This window comes from Delphinapterus leucas, chromosome 9, assembly GCF_059928025.1.
Source record: "Delphinapterus leucas isolate spDelLeu-1000000601 "Yukka" chromosome 9, BTC_Dleu_Yukka2, whole genome shotgun sequence".
NCBI lineage: Eukaryota > Metazoa > Chordata > Mammalia > Artiodactyla > Monodontidae > Delphinapterus > Delphinapterus leucas.
In genome coordinates, this window is record NC_143137.1 from 41,539,830 (window position 1) to 41,558,660 (window position 18,831).

Consider the following 18,831-nt stretch of genomic DNA (forward strand, 5'->3'; position numbering starts at 1 on the left):
CGGGTTCGAGCCCTGGTCTGGGCGGATCCCACATGCCGCGGAGCAACTAGGCCCGTGAGCCACAACTACTGAGCCTGCGCTCCGCAACAAGAGAGGCCGCGATAGTCAGAGGCCTGTGCACCGGGATGAAGAGTGGCCCCCACTTGCCACAACTAGAGAAAGCCCTTGCACAGAAACGAAGACGCAACACAGCAAAAATTAATTAATTAAAAAAAATACTCCAGGGTGAACTTATATGTAAAGTCAAGATTCTGTAAGGTGAATAATCTTCCTAATATGCTTTACACTTTATATCTATATATCTTTGAAAAGCAACAAGATCTTTCAAGCATACTGATTTGTTTAAACCCACCAGCCTCTGATGTAAACAAAAATATTGGCTAATCAGAAATATCAGTTACTTCCTTCTGCTTGGATCACTAATTTTAAAAAGTAACAGATATGATGAAACTTTTTAAGGTAACAAACTGTGTTGCATTAATTATACTTAAAATATCATAAAGCATTTTGTTAAAATCTGTATCATTTGACCTTATAGTGAAAAGAAATTATACCACCCTCCTTCCAGTTAAAAAATTTCAGTCCAAGGACTTGTGAGTTCATCTGGGGAGTTGAAATTCATTCTCAGAGAAATAACGTGTTAATAGGAGACAGAAATGAGTAGAGAGATACTATACCCCGTAAGTTAGTTAGTTAGAAAATCAGGACGTATGCATTCTAAATGAAACAAACATACAAGAGAAAAGATAAGAGTTACAATCATGGAGGAGGCAAATTGAAGCTGAAAAGCTTCTTTCCAAACACACTGTACACTCTTGTATATCAACTGTAGAATATTTAAGACCCCACGCTCAGTTACATCACAACATTGTTTATTATGTGAATTTTTTACAATACAAACAAAAAAATACAGAAATGCAATATATGAATACAGCTAAATGCAGAATGGTGACTTTTTTTTCTTTTCAATAGGCCATGATTCCCATTTCTAGTAAAATAAAGAGACTGCACATAGGTAGAAATAGGTTGGTTGTTAGCTTCACAATTTTGCCTAGAAATGATCTATAAATGCATTTTTCCCCCCGCTACTTACCACAAAGTGTAAAAGGGAATTAAAGTTTCCTTGTTGGTTCCTACCATATGAAAGATGCTATATTCTATTTTAGCAGGGCCAATATATGGAAAATACCTAAATTAAATGTTATTACAAAAATGAAGCAGTAATGAGATTCTGGCTAAAGAGGGCACTAAATGAGAATAATATATATTTAAAGAATCCAAAACAAACAAACAAAAAAAGAGGTTGTTATAAAAAAGCTCTAGGTGCGTTGTAAGCATATAGGTTTTTTTTTCCATGTGTCTTTTTAAACAATGGAAGTGTCAAAAAATAGGGTCAACTGTGTTAGACTAAATTACATTATTGTATATGTTGCACTGAATGGAACCTTTGTATTATAATTATCATAAAGAAGCATAGTTTGCATCATATTATGGCAATTTATCCTCAATGAAAACCTTCCAGAGTCCTTTTATTTTGGAATATCCTGTAAACAATCAAACTACCAGAACATGATTGTACAACAGTAAAATGTTTTCTTGCATTAAATTGAAGACATCTGTTTAATAAAAAAAGAAAACATAGGAAAGGTACTTAGAGCTGTTAGTTTCTAAGTACACAACACCCTAGACAATTAAAGGCATCTTAATCTCCGTCAAGAACAAAAAATAATAATAATAATTTTTGTCATGCTGTTAAATCCATCATTAAGGATAAAACCGGTGCAAATTGGTCAAACGGATCCAACAAACACTGATGTCCAAGCTGGCATGTTGGCAACTAATATGTAACTGGTGGTCAAAAGAGGGTTTAAAAGATCTTCCCTTTCTTCTTGTTCTTTTCCAAGGTTCTAAATGATTAAAGGAAAATAATCAAAATGAGTGACCACTTTATAAACATAGATAACATATGGTAGCAACAGCTAAACCAACTACAACTGTGTTGGATTTTCAAACACTACGATTTCATTTAAAAATTAGAAGATTTAAAGTTAACACTAAGGACAATACTAGTCTACAATATTATTTTCTTGGACAAATATTTGACAAAATTCCAAGACAAACAGTAAAAAAAATGACAAAAACCCATTTTTAATATACAAGCACAATTTTTCCTAAATGAAACAGTGCAAATCAAAAAAGATCAACTGACATCAACCAGAGTATCCTTTTCTCCTACTGCCATTTGCATTCTGAAATGCTTCGCTTTTACAAATATATTTTCTTCTTCCTTGGGGAAAAAGTTAATAAAAGGATAGTGTTGAAAATCTTGAAAATGTTTAGCAGTGAGCGTAAAGTGCAGAATCCTTATAGGGATACAACTTTTCAGTTTTAAATGGGACTAATGAGGAAAAGAAGAAAACCAAAGTACAAATACTACTGATTTTTGTGTAAATTAAGAGTAACTAATTAGCTGCATTAGGAATTAGATATCCAAAATTTTATCTTAATGAAATAATTCAACACAATTAAGACATACCTCTAAATGTACAAAAGATCTTTGTAGCAGTGTTCTCTATGTTTGCCAAAAATTAAATACAACCATTATGTCCAACATTTGATGGGAAAAGGTGAGCAACTGATTATGGTGAATCAACTGAAAAGAATGTTATGAAGCTACTAAATTATGAAGATTGTTAAGTCATGGAAAATGTTTACAGTGAAAAAAATATTGTTATGACAGACTGCATCCATCTATATAAAAGATTCATCCATGAAAATTATCTGTGCTTGGGATTTATGATAATGGATGATGTCTTTTTAAATGTTATTTTAATGTTTTTCAAATAAATAGGAAAATAATTCTTTAAAATATTAATACACACATTTCTTGGGAATCTGATATTAGATACCTTGAAGAGTTCTGTTGCTCTAAAATACGTTGTTGGGCTTCCCAATTTGCTTTCTCGTCTTCAAACTGACGACGTTTTTCCTCTAATTCTTTGTGCTGTGCTTCCAGATTCTTTTTCATTTGCTCATGGCGCCGTTGGAGCTAATTCAGAGCACAATATATAAAATAAAACTGTTTGAGAAATCAGGAGCAGAAGTACATTTCATCCAGGCATCCTAATGAGCATTCAGTTCTTATGCTATAAATTCAAAGTATCACCTGGTTTCAGCACTGTCTAAAATTTTAGCACTAAAATTCCTCTGCCTATAGGACTTACCACCCAAAAGGCCAGTGATCAAAGAGAATAATCTTGGTAAACAGGGAAAAAAAGAGTACAATAAGCTACAGTGTGTAGCACTTTATAATGGGCATACCCTATCTTATCATCTCATTTTTCCTTACTCACAAAACATGTAGGAAGCTGGGCAGGGAAGACACCACTGCTCCCACTTCATAGATGACCAAACAGTTGCAGAGTTTATGTCACTCGCCCAAAGTCATTAGCCAAAAAGTGGCAGAACCAGGATTTGAACCTGTCTTGTAATTCCAAGTTCAGAAAGCTGAGACAAGTGAAATGAAAGCAAATAGATGAGGATCTAAGAGTTACAAGATCACGGGATAAGGTCCCCGATTCTTAAAAAGCAGTGTTTCTCACATATCAGTCTTCGTACAAATCACCTGAATGCTTGTTAAAAATATATAATCCTGGGGGCTTCCCTGGTGGCGCAGTGGTTGAGAGTCCGCCCGCCGATGCAAGGGACACGGGTTCGTGCCCCGGTCCGGGAAGATCCTACGTGCCGCGGAGCGGCTGGGCCCGTGAGCCACGGCCACTGAGCCTGCGCATCCGGAGCCTGCGCTCCGCGATGGGAGAGGCCACAACAGTGAGAGGCCCGCGTACCACAAAAAAAAAAAAAATCCAGAAGCTGAGTCTTTATAAATTGGATTATTTTAAAAAAAAAAGAATTAATGCTATAAAGAATGCTGGCTGAAAGATGGAGAACACTCACGCAAAGTAACTGCAGAAACAAAGAGCTTATCTAACAGTTCATTAAATAATTCATTTAGGTGCTAGTTAATCCATTTCTGAGGAAAACAGTCATAGAAAAAAAAAACTACAATGAATAACTAAGAACTATTAATATTAAAAACTTTCAGATGTCCAGGAACGATGTTTTATTAAAGACTGTTATTACACCAATCAATTATCATCTTGAATTTGGATTGTGATTTCGCATACAACTTGTTTTCTTAATTACTTTGTAAACCCACAAAAAGTGACTTCATATTCATTCCCATTCCAAATTATTTCATGCAGTTCTTACAAAACAAAACCATCTAAAATATATTTAAGCAAACATGAATCAAATTTGAGGTAACATCTTCCTGATGACAGCAAACAAGTTACTAAGAAAATGTCAGAAAATAGGAACACAGGAAAATGCCTTTGGTTATTTAAAAAAAAAAAATGCAAGGGAATTATATACACACAATTCAGAATAGTCACCTCTGAAAAGGAGAGAGAGGGATACAATAGGGGAGAGACACAAAGGGGCCTCAAATGAACTGATGATGCCTTATTTTTTTAAGCTGGACCACAGGTTCACCAGTGCTCATCATTCTTTACCTGTACATTTCTGTCACATATACATATCTTTGTGTTAACTGCATGTAGGTTAAAAGTACAGGTCACAATCCCTCACTTCCTAGAAACCCTTGGGGTTAGATGTGTTTCACAGTTCAGAATTTTTCAGATTTCAGAAAGCCAATACTACTTAGAAAGGTCTATATACTCTATTTACAAAACAACTCCTGGGCTGTCTAAGGTAGCACCTATAACCAAACACATTACTATTTTTTGCAGTGAAGTATATAAATATTCACATCAAGTGGGATAAAACTATTAGTTCTATGTCTGGTTTTGCAGTTTTCTGAAATTGTGGATACGTGATTGTGGACTTGTCTACTGATTAAGAACAAAGTTAAGTGTATTCAAATAATGGCTTACAGCTATGCACCACAGACCAAGTTAATTTATCTTTCCTCTCATGTAAAAAAGGGAAATGGACAATAATATCCATCCTGAAGGGCTGTGGTATGAATTAAATGACATAATCCATGAAAGATGCTTAATACTGTGCCTGATACACTGTGCTGCTGGATATTAGCAACTGTGCCCCGAACAAATACTTCTAGCACTTGAGAAAAAACAGTATTAAACAACGTTAAATAGGTTTCTTCACCTATATATTTACATACTTACATGGCTTACTGAATTAGGAGAAACATGGTCAAGATCTCTTTACAGGTCCTTTTAATGTTAATAAAGATTCTATCCTTCAAAGAGCAGTTAAGTTTCGCAAAACTCTGTTTTCACCATTCACAGTAATCGTAAAAACTCTCAAAGGGTTCTATAACTACAGTTTTATAATTGTTTGTTTATAACATTTACTCTTAGGAGCAGGCCCTAAAATATGTCTATACCAAATGTAAATTCAACTCCTAGATTTTCATCATAATCTAAGTGTGAAGATAATGCAGACTCTTGATTACTCCTGTTTTTATTCACCTTCTGATACGGATTTTCCAGATTATTTATTAATTAGTGAAGGGGTAGAGACTTGGATGGATAGATTTAATAAAAAGCTAATTAATAAAAAAGACTAAACTTAATCTCCTAAATGTCGTCTTAATAACAGATGCCAGGGATGCTAGTTCTGCAGTGCTTGGTAGTCTTAGACCAGGAGGAGCTATTCTGTATCCCCACTGAATTAAGCATATGATAAATACAACAACAGCGAAAGTTTTTTTTAATAAGAGATTACATGAAAAGCCCAGTGATTTAAGAGAAATCTAATGTGGAATAAAAACATTTCCTCAAAATTACTGAATACTTTACTCCATGCATTCCTTCTACTCAATGGATCAGAGTATTTTTGGTTATGTATTTAGTCAAAGAAGGTTTATGTATTTTATGCAGTAATTCATTACAAAAGCAAAGAGACCAACTGTAAGGATCTAACAGACTAGATCGGAGTCTCCTTTTAATATATTTAAACACAAATATTATTATATTAGTGGAGTCACATATAAACACAGGGATCTCACTGAATTTTATCGTTAAAAGTACTTTTAGAAGTATTTCATATTAATGTCATCCCATATATTTAAAAGTAATTTTCAGCACAATGATAATAAATCTGTGCTGAGAAATTATACTGAAATTGTTGATTTATTTTGTGTTTACCTAGAGTTTCTTCTACTGCTCTTGGACATCAAGCCAACTACTTACTGTATAGATGCTTGTGTTAGTGTGGGTTTTTTCCTCCATCTTTTATTTCTTATCACTTATTGAAGGATATGTCTTCATGATCTTTTTGATTAATAGAAACTAAATATATGCCTCAACATCTAGAGAGATTCCAAGGTAGTATATCAGCTTGCTGGAATGCTTTGTCACTACCCTACCTGATTTTTGTTAACAGTGGGAATTACGTTGATACTATATTACAAATAAGGCCCAACTCATTTATAAAAATCACATTTCTTCATTTTTTCCTCTGTCTGTAATTTACCCTGGCATGCCTATAGTTTAACTAAGGTTCTTTCTTTTTCATTCGTATGCAAATAAGTCTGGTCTATTATTATTACCCTTACACTAGTTTTTATTCTTACATCCACCTAAAACTCTGATCTTTACTTTTCTTATATTGACTAGATGGAATGGCTTATAATTTCATTTCTTATAACTTGTTAATTATAGCTAATAAAATTTATTGTAAGTATACTCCTATGTCTTCCTACCAAGTATACTTGTATTCAAATACATATTAAAATATATATTATTGTAAACATAGTGCTTGCTTTTATTTTTCCATTTTATTGTTAGCATATTATATTTGAAAAAATCTAGAGAAAAGTTATCTATGAATTTTATTAAAGGTATTTGTTAAAGGAATATTGTGCCTATAAAAGGTGAAAATATTAGGTTGATTACCTCAGCTTCAGAGTCCTTCAGTTTTTGAACTTTTTCTTTGACCTTCATCTCAAACACCTGCTCCATCTCCATCTCCATCTTCTTCATCTTAGCTACATGCTCCCTTCTTTCTTCTTCCATTTGTGCAAGAGGGCTCCTGTGAACATTAAAGATAATCATTAAATGTCTAAAACTGAAAAGTGTAATACAAAACTCTGAAACAGTGATGAAAACAAATGAGCTGCTGTGTGCCATTACTAAATTCTCTGCTGTTTTTTGAAAACAAGTTTCAAAATAATTTTTCAATTATTCTGACACCACCTTAAATGACATGGAACACAGATTTGAAGTTTTATATATGAACATGTTAAAAATTCTTTAGAAACTTTTAAAATTTATAAATATTTACAATTTAGAACTTCCTTCCATGAAGTTTCATAGTTAACTTGAAAATCTCTAGTGAATAATTATTATGAAAATAGATCTACCAAAGGCAACTATTGGCAGAACGTTTCTCTAAACCTAATGCATATCAAATCTAAAGATAACACATAAAATAAACTGTAGAAGGAAAATGGAAAGGACACATTCCCTAAATACATTCTTAGAAAGGAAAACTAGAAGAAAATTACTTAATTTTGTATTTTAAACAAAATTTTAATGTGAAAAAAGGTACTGAGTTAATGAAGTCAATACATGTAGAATATTTTTAGTTCTATAATTTTCCAAGTGTTATAATCTCTCCTTTTAGACGACTACTGACATCACAATAATTCAAACCTATTTTGGTTACTGAATTGATATGCTAGAAAAAACTACCAGGCAATACCTAGAACACTCTTCGTTTAGGCAAGCAGAGTATTTCTAGGCCACTTAATGTAATTTTAATGATCTTGAAAAATTCATTCCACCTATGTCAAATATTTTAGTGTCTTAAGTTTTAAAGATGGTCAGTGATCACACACACATGAGAGAGAGAGAGAGAGAGAGAGAAGGAGCAAATGAATATCTTGACATTTCTGAAATGCCAAACAACAGACACAAGCACAGTTAAATAAAAGTAGTTCACTCTATTGACATTAAACTCCACAGGCTCAAATCTCTGCACAATTTTGTTCAAAATTTTCATGTTGAAAAATACTACAAATGAGCTTTATGGGAAGGCTATAGTATATTTACAGACACAAGAGAATAACCAAGTATCAGTAACCTATTACAGCCCCAGGGAGGAAACAAAAGTGGGCTCTGTGGCTTTCACGATCTCTAAAAACAATTCAATACACTGGGACAACTTAAAAGAGGCAGGCCCTTTTCTGACTTTATTGATAAAACATGTTTATTTTGCCTCCACAAAAACTGGCTTTGACCATTTAATTGTACATATTAAATTGGTGAACTTTATCTCAATAAAGCGGTTAAAAAGTTAAATCATGGCTTAAAAACAAAGTCAGGCTTTGTATTTCATCTATAACTTCAAGGCTAGTCACTTTAATCCTGATTTGACACACTTGATTATGGTGACTTCTCTCCTTACAAGGCTGAGTATTTTGACCATTACAACACTATTCGACCCTCTCAAGGAGGAGGACAAGAGAGCAAGATGGAAAATATTAAACGAGCAACAGGACAGAAAGAACACTGGCTACTGATTTTTCTTAGCAAAAAGGAAGGACAAAGATGTGATGTACTGTTGTGACCAAAAGGATTTGGTTTTGCAGTTAGTGTAAGTTAGAACAAAATGCTACTTAACTAAAGGATATTCCTTCACCAAAAGAAAACTTACAAACCTTCAGTATGTCTTAACAATTAAACAATTAATCAGAAGTTCTGAAAATGAAAATAAACCAAACATTAACTTAGAAGAAGAATCAACATTCAAAAAGTGAGGTAAACTGAAATAAATTTTAAAGCATAAATATCATTATTTCATTAAAAGCCGATAAGGCCCTTCATATTAATATATTTCTCATCTTTATGGCAGGTGTTTTTAATATAGGGGCCTCAGATCTCTTGGGCAGACTGTCAATGAATGCCCTGAAATGACATACCAAATAAATGTGTGTTTGTGTTGTGTATTCATGCAAGCATTTTTCCAGTGAGACGGTTCAAAGCTTTTGCTTGATTTCTGTAAAACTCACTTCTGCCACTCCCCAAAACATTTTTAGGCTCTAGAAAAAAAAATACTCATAACGATTTTTTAATTGGCAGTCTTAAATAACTGAAACTGTATGTTTAAGCAACTTAGATTATCCAACAATACTGCTGCAATTTGAAAACAAATAAATATATTGTAAAAAATTATAAAAAACTAGAATTTAAAAAAATAAATTAGAATTCACACAGAATTGAGATTTTAAATATATACTCTTACTTATAATAACCTATCTATAAAATGCTCATTTAATTTCATCCTTGGGAGGAATAAGGCAATCCATATAAATGTAAAGAATTTGCAGTATAATTTGCACATGAAAAGGCTACCACCTTACCAAGAGTAAACACTGTCATCTAGATTATTATTTAAATAACTCTTGGGGGAAAACAGAAGACTGCAGAGAAACACGCTATGATGTTTTGAAATTTGCTTTTAAATTCAAAATTTAAATATTAAAAATCTTCACATACTAAAACTGCTTATGTCTTCAGAAAAACAACCACTTACATGCCTTCAACTGTGTCATATCTAAAAGAACAAAAAATACAGAGACTTAGCACACTTTAAGTAAATGACACTAAAAGCAGCAACTAAAGGCAAATCCACAGATTTCACAATAAAAGTATGTGCCCTAAAACAAAAGTTTATGGCCAAATTTGTTGAAGCTAGTTAATTTCTTTTCCAAATTCTGTTAGTAATCCCTATACCAAATCATTATGAAAATAAATAGGCTGTGCAATTATCTTCTGACAGCCTGCTCAAATTTCTAAACTTATTTAAATATGTATACTTTCAAAGAAATTAGCAATATTTCACATTTGAGATACTTTATAAGCTTTTCAGCCTTGTAAAACTACTTGGCCCCTTAACCAAATGAAGTGATATTACAGTATTATAAGAAAATGGTTACATGTATCTAAAATGAATTTTTGGAAGCCTCTCACCAGTCAAAATGATGTTTCAAATCTAATTTTTAAATTAATTAGCACCCCAATTCTAGTCATTTTTATTAAAGTGATATTTAGAAAACTGTAACACAAAATTGTGCTTATAATGTAGAAAATGCAGGAAAAAGGATCACTTTTTAAAAGATTAATTTTATTTATTTTTTATACAGCAGTTTCTTATTAGTTATCTATTTTATACATATTAGTGTATATATGTCAATCCCAACCTCCCAATTTATCCCACCACCACCACCAGCCCGCCACTTTCCCCCTCTGGTGTCCATACGTTTGTTCTCTACATCTGTGTGTCTATTTCTGCCCTGCAAACCGGTTCATCTGTACCATTTTTCTAGGTTCCACACATATGCGTTAATATACGGTATTTGTTTTTCTCTTTCTGACTTAATTCACCCTGTATGACAGTCTCTAGATCCATCCACGTCTCAACAAATGACCCAATTTCATTCCTTTTTATGGCTGAGTAATATTCCATTGTATATTTATTTGTACCACATCTTCTTTATCCATTGGTCTGTCAATGGGAATTTAGGTTGTTTCCATGACCTGGCTACTGTAAATTGTGCTGCAATGAACTGGGGTGCATGTGTCTTTTTGAATTATGGTTTTCTCTGGGTATATGCCCAGTAGTGGGATTGCCGGGTCATATGGTAATTTTACTTTTAGTTTTTTAAGGAACCTCCATACTGTTCTCCATAGTGACTGTATCAATTTACATTCCCAACAACAGTGCCAGAGGGTTCCCTTTTCTCCGCACCCTCTCCAGCATTTGTTGTTTGTAGATTTTCTGATGATGCCCATTCTAATTGGTGTGAGGTGATACCTCACTGTAGTTTTGATTTGCATTTCTCTAATAATTAGTGATTTTGAGCAGCTTTTCCTATGCTTCTTGGCCATCTGTATGTCTACTTTGGAGAAATGTCTATTTAGGTCTTCTGCCCATTTTTGGATTGGGTTGTTTTTTTTATATTGAGCTGCATGAGCTGTTTATATATTTTGGAAATTAATCCTTTGTCCGTTGATTCGTTTGCAAATATTTTCTCCCATTCTGAGGGCTGTCTTTTTGTCTTGTTTGTAGTTTCCTTTGCTTTGAAAAAATTTTATTACGTCTCATTTGTTTATTTTTGTTTTTATTTCCATTAATCTAGGAGGTGGATCAAAAAAGATCTTTATGTCAAAGAGTGTTCTTCCTATGTTTTCCTCTAAGAGATTTATAGTGTTCCGTCTTACCTTTAGGTCTCGAATCCATTTTATTATTGTGTATGGTGTTAGGGAGTGTTCTCATTTCATTCTTTTACATGTAGCTGTCCAGTTTTCCCAGCACCACTTATTGAAGAGACTGTCTTTTCTCCATTGTATATCCTTGCCTCCTCTGTCATAGATTAGTTGACCATAGGTGCGTGGGTTCATCTCTGGGCTTTCTATCTTGTTCCATTGATCTATATTTCTGTTTTTGTGCCAGCACCATATTGTCTTGATTACTGTAGCTTTGTAGTATAGTCTGAAGTCAGGGAGTCTGACTCCTCCAGCTCTGTTTTTTTCCCTCAAGATTGCTTTGGCTATTCGGGATCTTTTGTGTCTCCATACAAATTTTAAGATTTTTTGTTCTAGGTCTGTAAAAAATGCCATTGGTAATTTGATAGGGATTGCACTGAATCTGTAGATTGCTTTGGGTAGTATAGTCATCTTCACAATATTGATTCTTCCAATCTAAGAACATGGTATATCTCTCCATCTGTTTGTGTCATCTTTGATCTCTTTCATCAGTGTTTTATAGTTTTCTGAGTACAGGTCTTTCACCACCTTTTGTAGGTTTATTCCTAGGTATTTTATTCTTTTTGTTGCAATGGTGAATGGGATTGTTTCCTTAATTTCTCTTTCTGATCTTTCGTTGTTAGTATATAGGAATGCAAGAGATTTCTGTGTGTTAATTTTGTATCCTGCAACTTTACCAAATTCATTGATTAGCTCTAGTAGTTTTCTGGTGGCATCTTTACAATTCTCTATGTATAGTATCATGTCATCTGCAAACAGTGACAGTTTTACTTCTTCTTTTCCAATTTGTATTTCTTTTTCTTCTCTGATTTCCGTGGCTAGGACTTCCAAAACTACGTTGAATAACAGTGGCGAGAGTGGACGTCCTTGTCTTATTCCTGATCTTAGAGAAAATGCTTTCAGTTTTTTACTATTGAGAATGATGTTTGCTGTGGGTTTGTCGTATATGGCCTTTATTATGTTGAGGTAGGTTCCCTCTCTGCCCACTTTCTGGAGAGTTTTTATCATAAATGGGTGTTGAATTTTGTCAAAGGCTTTTTCTGCCTCTATTGAGATGATCATATGGCTTTTCTTCTTCAATTTGTTAATATGGTGTATCACACTGATTGATTTGTGTATATTGAAGAATCCTTGCATCCCTGGGATAAATCCCACTTGATCATGGTGTATGATCCTAGAAAAAGGATCACTTTTTGTCATCACATTTCAAATGAAAGTTTTTTTATTAGGTGACTAGAAACACCATTTAAATTATATCATTACCTGCCTGCTTTTTAATGAAAACTCTTCTTCACACACGTAGATAAGCTAAAGCTTATAAACTTAAACTTGTCAGAGAAATTTAAAGCAACTCAGTCAAAAAAAATGAAAAGACCTGGTAAAAAAAATTTTTTAAAAAGGCTACAATATAACCTGAACAGCACATTAACCCCCCAAAGATACAACTTAGCTCCTTTCAGGGATCTATTCAAGGGGTGACAGTTCCTGAAAGCCACCAGATGACTTACCCTTTTCATGTGACCAACAACAGAATCACAGCAAGGACCACACTTAAGGCTGACCCAGTAAGGCCCTACTGTGGCTGTCTTACATGACCCACATTTTGAGTGTAATGGAAAGACAACCACATTTAATTTAAATTATGTGTGGTCTTTTCTGAAGAACTCATTAAGCAAATACATTTACATATTTTTGCTTCAGTGGTGTGGTAGGTCACTATGCATACAGACATGTAGCAATTTTCATACAAAATTTTCCAAAGGAATTTCACTTAAAATAAGAATTTCAAAGAGCAACAAAAATTTCCAAACATTCTGGGAAACAACAGTTACCAGCATTTTATTTTGCCAAGTGAGAGTGTTAAAAATAAATGTAAATAAAACAACACTATCATTATATTTTCATGAAAGGACACATGAACAAGAGTAAAAGATATAACTGAATAAATTACTTTTTTTTTTGGAAAAACTTGGGACAAATTTCAGAAAATTGTCTTTATATCTCTTTATATCAATGAAAACTTTGTCATGTACCAAAAGAGTTCTGAGGATTAGCCTTTAGAAACCTGTATTTTCAGTCATTTATAGGAATTCAGTTATCCAGAGTTTTCCCAAGACTACAGATGGAGAAGGCTGTAGAAAACTAAAATAAAATTAACATATGGGAAAGAGGTAACTCCAACCTGACCACCTCAATAAAGCAGAACAGATATAGAAATAAAGTGAGTCACAAGTTTTCTGGCTTCTCGGGGCACATAAAAGTTATGTTTACACTACACTGTAGTCTATTAGATGTGCAGCAGCATTATGTCTTAGAAAACAATGTATATACCTTAATTGAAAAATATGTTATTGCTGAAGAATGCTAACCGTCATCTGAGCCTTTAGTGAGTCATAGGAGGAACATGAAAGATCACTGATTACAGATGAACATAACAAATATAATAATAATAAAGTTTAAAACAGCGGTCCCCAACCTTTTCGGCACCAGGGACCAGTTTTGTGGAAGACAATTTTTCCACAGACTTGGTGGGGGGCGGTGGGGGGGTGTTCAGGTGGTAATGCAAGCAATGGGGAGCAGCAGATGAAGCTTCGCTTGCCCGCCACTCACCTCCTGCTGTGCGGCTCGGTTCCTAACAGGCCATGGACCGATACCAGTCCGCGGCCCAGGGGTTGGGGAACCCTGGTTTAAAACCTTGTGAGAATTACCAATGTTAACACAGAGACATGAAGAAAGCAAATGCCGGTGGGAAAATGGCGAAGACAGATTTGCTTGATGCAGTATGCCACAAACCTTCAATTTGTAAAAAACACATTATCTGCGAAGTGTAATAAAGCAAAGTGCAATAAAACAAGGTATGCCTGTAAAAGATGTAAGGAAGACCATGAAGGAAGAAGCAAGTAAAACTTTAAAAAAGCATGTTGAACAAAAAAGGATACCTCTCCCCTTATTGGGGATTACTTTAAGAGATCTGCAATCCTGACATGGTTAATTCTCCACTTTCCTTTACAACCTTGTTGAGTCTCTTTTAATTTGGAACCTGACCTCCCTTTCGGTTACTTCTAACCATCCTCCAGCCTCCGGACAGGGGTGGGCAAGATATACTCTCCCTGAGGAAAACAGATGACTTGATATTTTCTTTGCCAGACACAAGTGATACCTGAACATCTGCTAAGAATAGAGCTCACTTTTCCAGACTCCAGCCTTGAGACAAACCAGTATTTGATAAGACAAGCTCAGCTATGTTTCAGGTTTTAACCATATAATCAAAATCTTGGGTTTTGTCCCCAGCTTTACTGAGATATAATTGACATATAATATTGTCTCAGTTTAAGGTATACAATGTGATGTCGAGGACCGCTAACATAAACAGAAAGGCACATTTTGAAACATATAAACCAAATACCAAATATTTTTATTTTTAACCCATGGTTCAGTACACTCTACAGTCCATCCAAAACTGGCTCCGAAAATTAAATATAAAAAAATTAATCTACTTTATGCTTAACATTAAAAAAAATTAACTTACATTCTAAAACCAAGTGTAATTAGCACTCTGTGGAGTGTACACTGCCAGACAAAGGTTAATGTAACTATAAATTTTAAATAGATGTATATCTGTATGTGTATGTATATGTCTATATATTGTATAAGAACAATTAAAAAACACAGGTCCATCAGCAATCAGATGAATAAATGACCTTATTCGCAAGTTTCTTTCTCAAATTCCCTGCAGATGCTGTTTAGAGACCATACGAAGTAATAAAGTGATAAAATGACCACTTTTTTTTTTTTAAAGGACCAAAGTTCAGTGGTCTTCAAACTGAGGTCTCTATTTATATGAAGAGACTTACTTGAGTCTGTGCAGTTTTAAGAGAATCAATTTCCAGATCCTCAACTTCCATACAAAATTTTGCCTTAAGTGATCTGCCTGAAAATTTCCAAGTTAACAGACAGTCCATTTCTCACATTACAGAAGAAAGACCTACTTCTTACCTATCCCTTACTAAGGTACACTGTAACTGAAGGTATGAAAACCTCCAGGTGACAAGAGAGAAGTCTCTTTCAATGATTAATCAAACACTATAACATAAACCTGTAAGAAGGCATGGTGTGGTGTCAGGTGTTAGAAACATGGTATTTGGGTCCCTGTCAGGATGCTCTGAATTAAGATATATAGCAAAGGGAGGTGGCTGGAGAACTGGCAATTTATCTTTAATGACTCTACCTTTTCCACTCTGAGCTCCCTGAAACCTCAATCTCTCCGTACCACCATTATCAAAGGATGCATTGCTAGGGAGAAAAAAGTCCCATGGGAGCAATACAAATAGAACATCAATAAGAAGCCGAGACTCACATTTGCTTACTTTACATATTTAAGTATTAGCCATTCTTTTCAGTTATCTGTGGATGGGTTCATAGCTATAAAGAAAGGCACCTTACATTGGCTAAAGCACCATAAATTGCTGGTACTGATTTTTTTTTTCCCAAAAATTCAACTGGAATGAACAGCTAACATTTTCAAGACAATACTAGATAGAATCAAAGGATAAAAATTCCAAGTGACTTCTTTCAGGTTCAGTATGTATCATTCAATAAAGTAGTAAAAACCTAATTTAACAAATCATATATCAATACCTGTTCTAATTACAACCATTCCCCAGTTGGTTCAATCTTCAAAAATATTTATTTTTCTATTACTTAAAGTAAAATTAAATAATATACTAACTCCTGGGGCAATCTGCTTTTTAGCAGTACAAACTTTTTTATTATTTTCATAGGCAAAGTTTAGACATGATTCATCTCATTAAGAAATACATTTCCAATAGAATCCTACTTTTCATGTTTTCACCTGGGTTATAGTTTAACTCAAGTAATCCACACTAGAATTCTGTATATGCAGAAGAATTTTAACACTATTTTTCTCTGAATTACCTTACCTGCATCCAACAGTAAAAAATATCCCAATAGCACTATTTTAAAAGCCTTAAATTCAAACTATGGAAAAAAACATCCTTATTTCTAGCACATTAACAAATGTTTAAAAGAAAAAAATCGAACATTAAGTGCATACACTTAATGTATGCATTTAATGAAAGATATGTACTGACAATACATTTCGCTTTAACATATTACAAAATTACCAGTGGCTTTAATTGTGTATGTTTTTCTTTTAAACAGTTAAAAAGTCCATAAACTAGTGAAATGCATTTAAAATGGATTCAATTTTATGAACAATATTCACTATGATGGATCTTTATATTTCTGTGCTAAATAAGAGTTGCTTGATACAAATTCTGCAAAAAAGAAATAGATTAAAAACGTTGCCTTTTTTCATGCACTGAACCTTACCTCAAGTAGAATCTTGTATTTTAAATATTAAAAAACATCAATTTTTAAAATAGCAGTAGTAAATTCCTAGAAGTTAGTGTTTTGCAAAGCATGCGTTTGTTACTAATCACCTATATCGAAACCATCAAGGGTTAAAAAAAAAAGGACAGGGGTGGTGGATTCCCTGGCGGTCCAGTGGTTAGGACTCCACACTTCCACTGCAGGGGGCATGGGTTCGATCCCTGGCTGGGGAACTAAGATCCCACGTGCTGTGCGGCACAGCCAAAAAAAACCCCTCAAAAACAAAAAATCATCTAGGGTGCTCATTAAAAATACAAACTCTCAGGCCCATCCCACATCTCTTGAATCAGAATCTCTTGATAATGACTGAGTCTAGAAATTTACCTTTTTACCAATTACTCTTGGACTTCCCTGGTGGCACAGGGGTTAAGAATCTGCCTGCCAACGCAGGGGACTCAGGTTCAAGCCCTAGTTCGGGAAGATCTCACATGCCGCGGAGCAACTAAGCCCGTGCACCACAACTACTCAGCCTGAGCTCTACAGCCCGTGCGCCACAACTACTGAGCCTGCGCTCTAGAGCCCATGCACCACAACTACTGAGCCTGCACTAGAGAGCCCATGCTCCGCAATGAGAAGCCCATGCACTGCAATGAAGAGCAGCCCCCACTCTCTGCAACTAGAGAAAGTCAGTGCAGCAACGAAGACCCAACGCAGCCAAAAATAAATAAATTAATTAAAATTTTAAAGTAAAAGCAATTGCTCTCCGGAGATCTCTAAAGCCAAAAATCTAGAAACTGATCAATAAATTTCCTCAAATAAGCACGCTAATAATAGTGTAAGAAGAAATTCAAAATTAAGAAAGAGATTAGGGGCTACAACCCAAACATCATGAAGAAAATAAACACAGAGTTAGGTCCAAGATCAGTTTTAAAAGAGAACTGCTTGTGACTCTGCCAATGATTATTAATGCTTTGTGCACTTTCTTATGGAATTTAGGGCCACTGTGGACACATAACTAAAAAAGCAAAAAGGAACATTTTTCTCTTCCATTATAAGGAATGCTGACCACTATAACACAGTATTGCTACTTTGAGAACTTGCTTCCCTTATTATTTATTATGCAGATGATCCTTCAGGATTATCCTCTAATAATATCAATACATAACACCTGGCTAAAAATGTACATACGTTGTTAAAATGGTTTTCATAATACTTACGGTCTTCAACAACCCCAAATAAAGGAAAAACAGGGAACAGACATGGTTACCAAGTCTATACCAGCTAACTCACCAGCCTCCTCACACATCTCTTTTCCCTACACCATCATAAAACCACATCTTGAAGATACTAGCTTGGGTGGGTGAAGCTATACACTCAGGAGTCACTCACACCACTCTACCAACCAACAGAAGAAATCCAAACTCCAGCTAATTTACTCCCTGGAAATACACAATAGCAATAGAAAAGGTAACCAAGACTACAATAATTAAACGTTCCTTTGGTTTGGTCCTGTCCCTTATTTCTATATAATCTTCTAGTAAACACTCTGCTTCCAAAATGGTTTATTTTAAAAAGACATAATAAAAGGTAGAAGCTCTATGTTTAGTCTCTTTAAAGAGACTATGGGATATTTATCTTAAAGAGTAAAATGGGTTTAAGGGTTACTTGGTAGAAACTGTTCTCTTCCCTTAAAAAAAAAAATGCTGAAGGAGCTATTTGATTTCTAGTTGGGGATCTATTAAATGTGTTACGTAGGTTATTAAGATGATGGCAAAGACCAGAAGAGAATGCATGGCTCTTTCACTTAAGGAACAAGGTTATAAAACTACACTTCCTCCAACAAACAAAGCTTGACAATATAAATTTGACTGTTGTACCTAAAGAACTTTATCCCAGTTTTCTATTGAGTAGCCAAGAGGAATTTGATGAAACAATATGATTATTTACTACATAAACAATACCTTTTCTGGAGGAAACAATGTATACTTACTTAGTAAGCTGCCCTTTATTCTTGTTATTATCAACTCCATTGTAAGTCACAGCTGCCAGTTTTCTGCTCCGGTAGTTCTCATAGTGTACATTATTAGTGACATCTTTCAAGTCCTGCATGTGTGTTCTGTCATAAATAAATGACACATCAAGAGTTTGCTTCTATTAAGAAAGC

General features: G+C 34.4%; 1 protein-coding gene across 3 annotated transcripts in view; it reads right to left on the reverse strand.

The window, feature by feature from the left end:
* Positions 1-855: 855 nt before the first annotated feature.
* The window catches only part of SEPTIN7 (septin 7), a 102,582-nt gene continuing 84,606 nt past the window's right edge, over positions 856-18,831 (reverse strand). For all 3 annotated transcript variants that reach the window (XM_089917535.1, XM_022583461.2, XM_089917534.1), the window contains exons 10-13: positions 18,658-18,783; positions 6,942-7,077; positions 2,910-3,049; positions 856-1,907 (exon numbers count right to left, since the gene is read on the reverse strand). In XM_089917535.1, the coding sequence (XP_089773661.1) occupies positions 1,868-1,907; positions 2,910-3,049; positions 6,942-7,077; positions 18,658-18,783 (442 nt within the window). In that variant the 3' untranslated portion in view covers positions 856-1,867. The remainder of the gene's footprint in view (positions 1,908-2,909; positions 3,050-6,941; positions 7,078-18,657; positions 18,784-18,831) is intronic.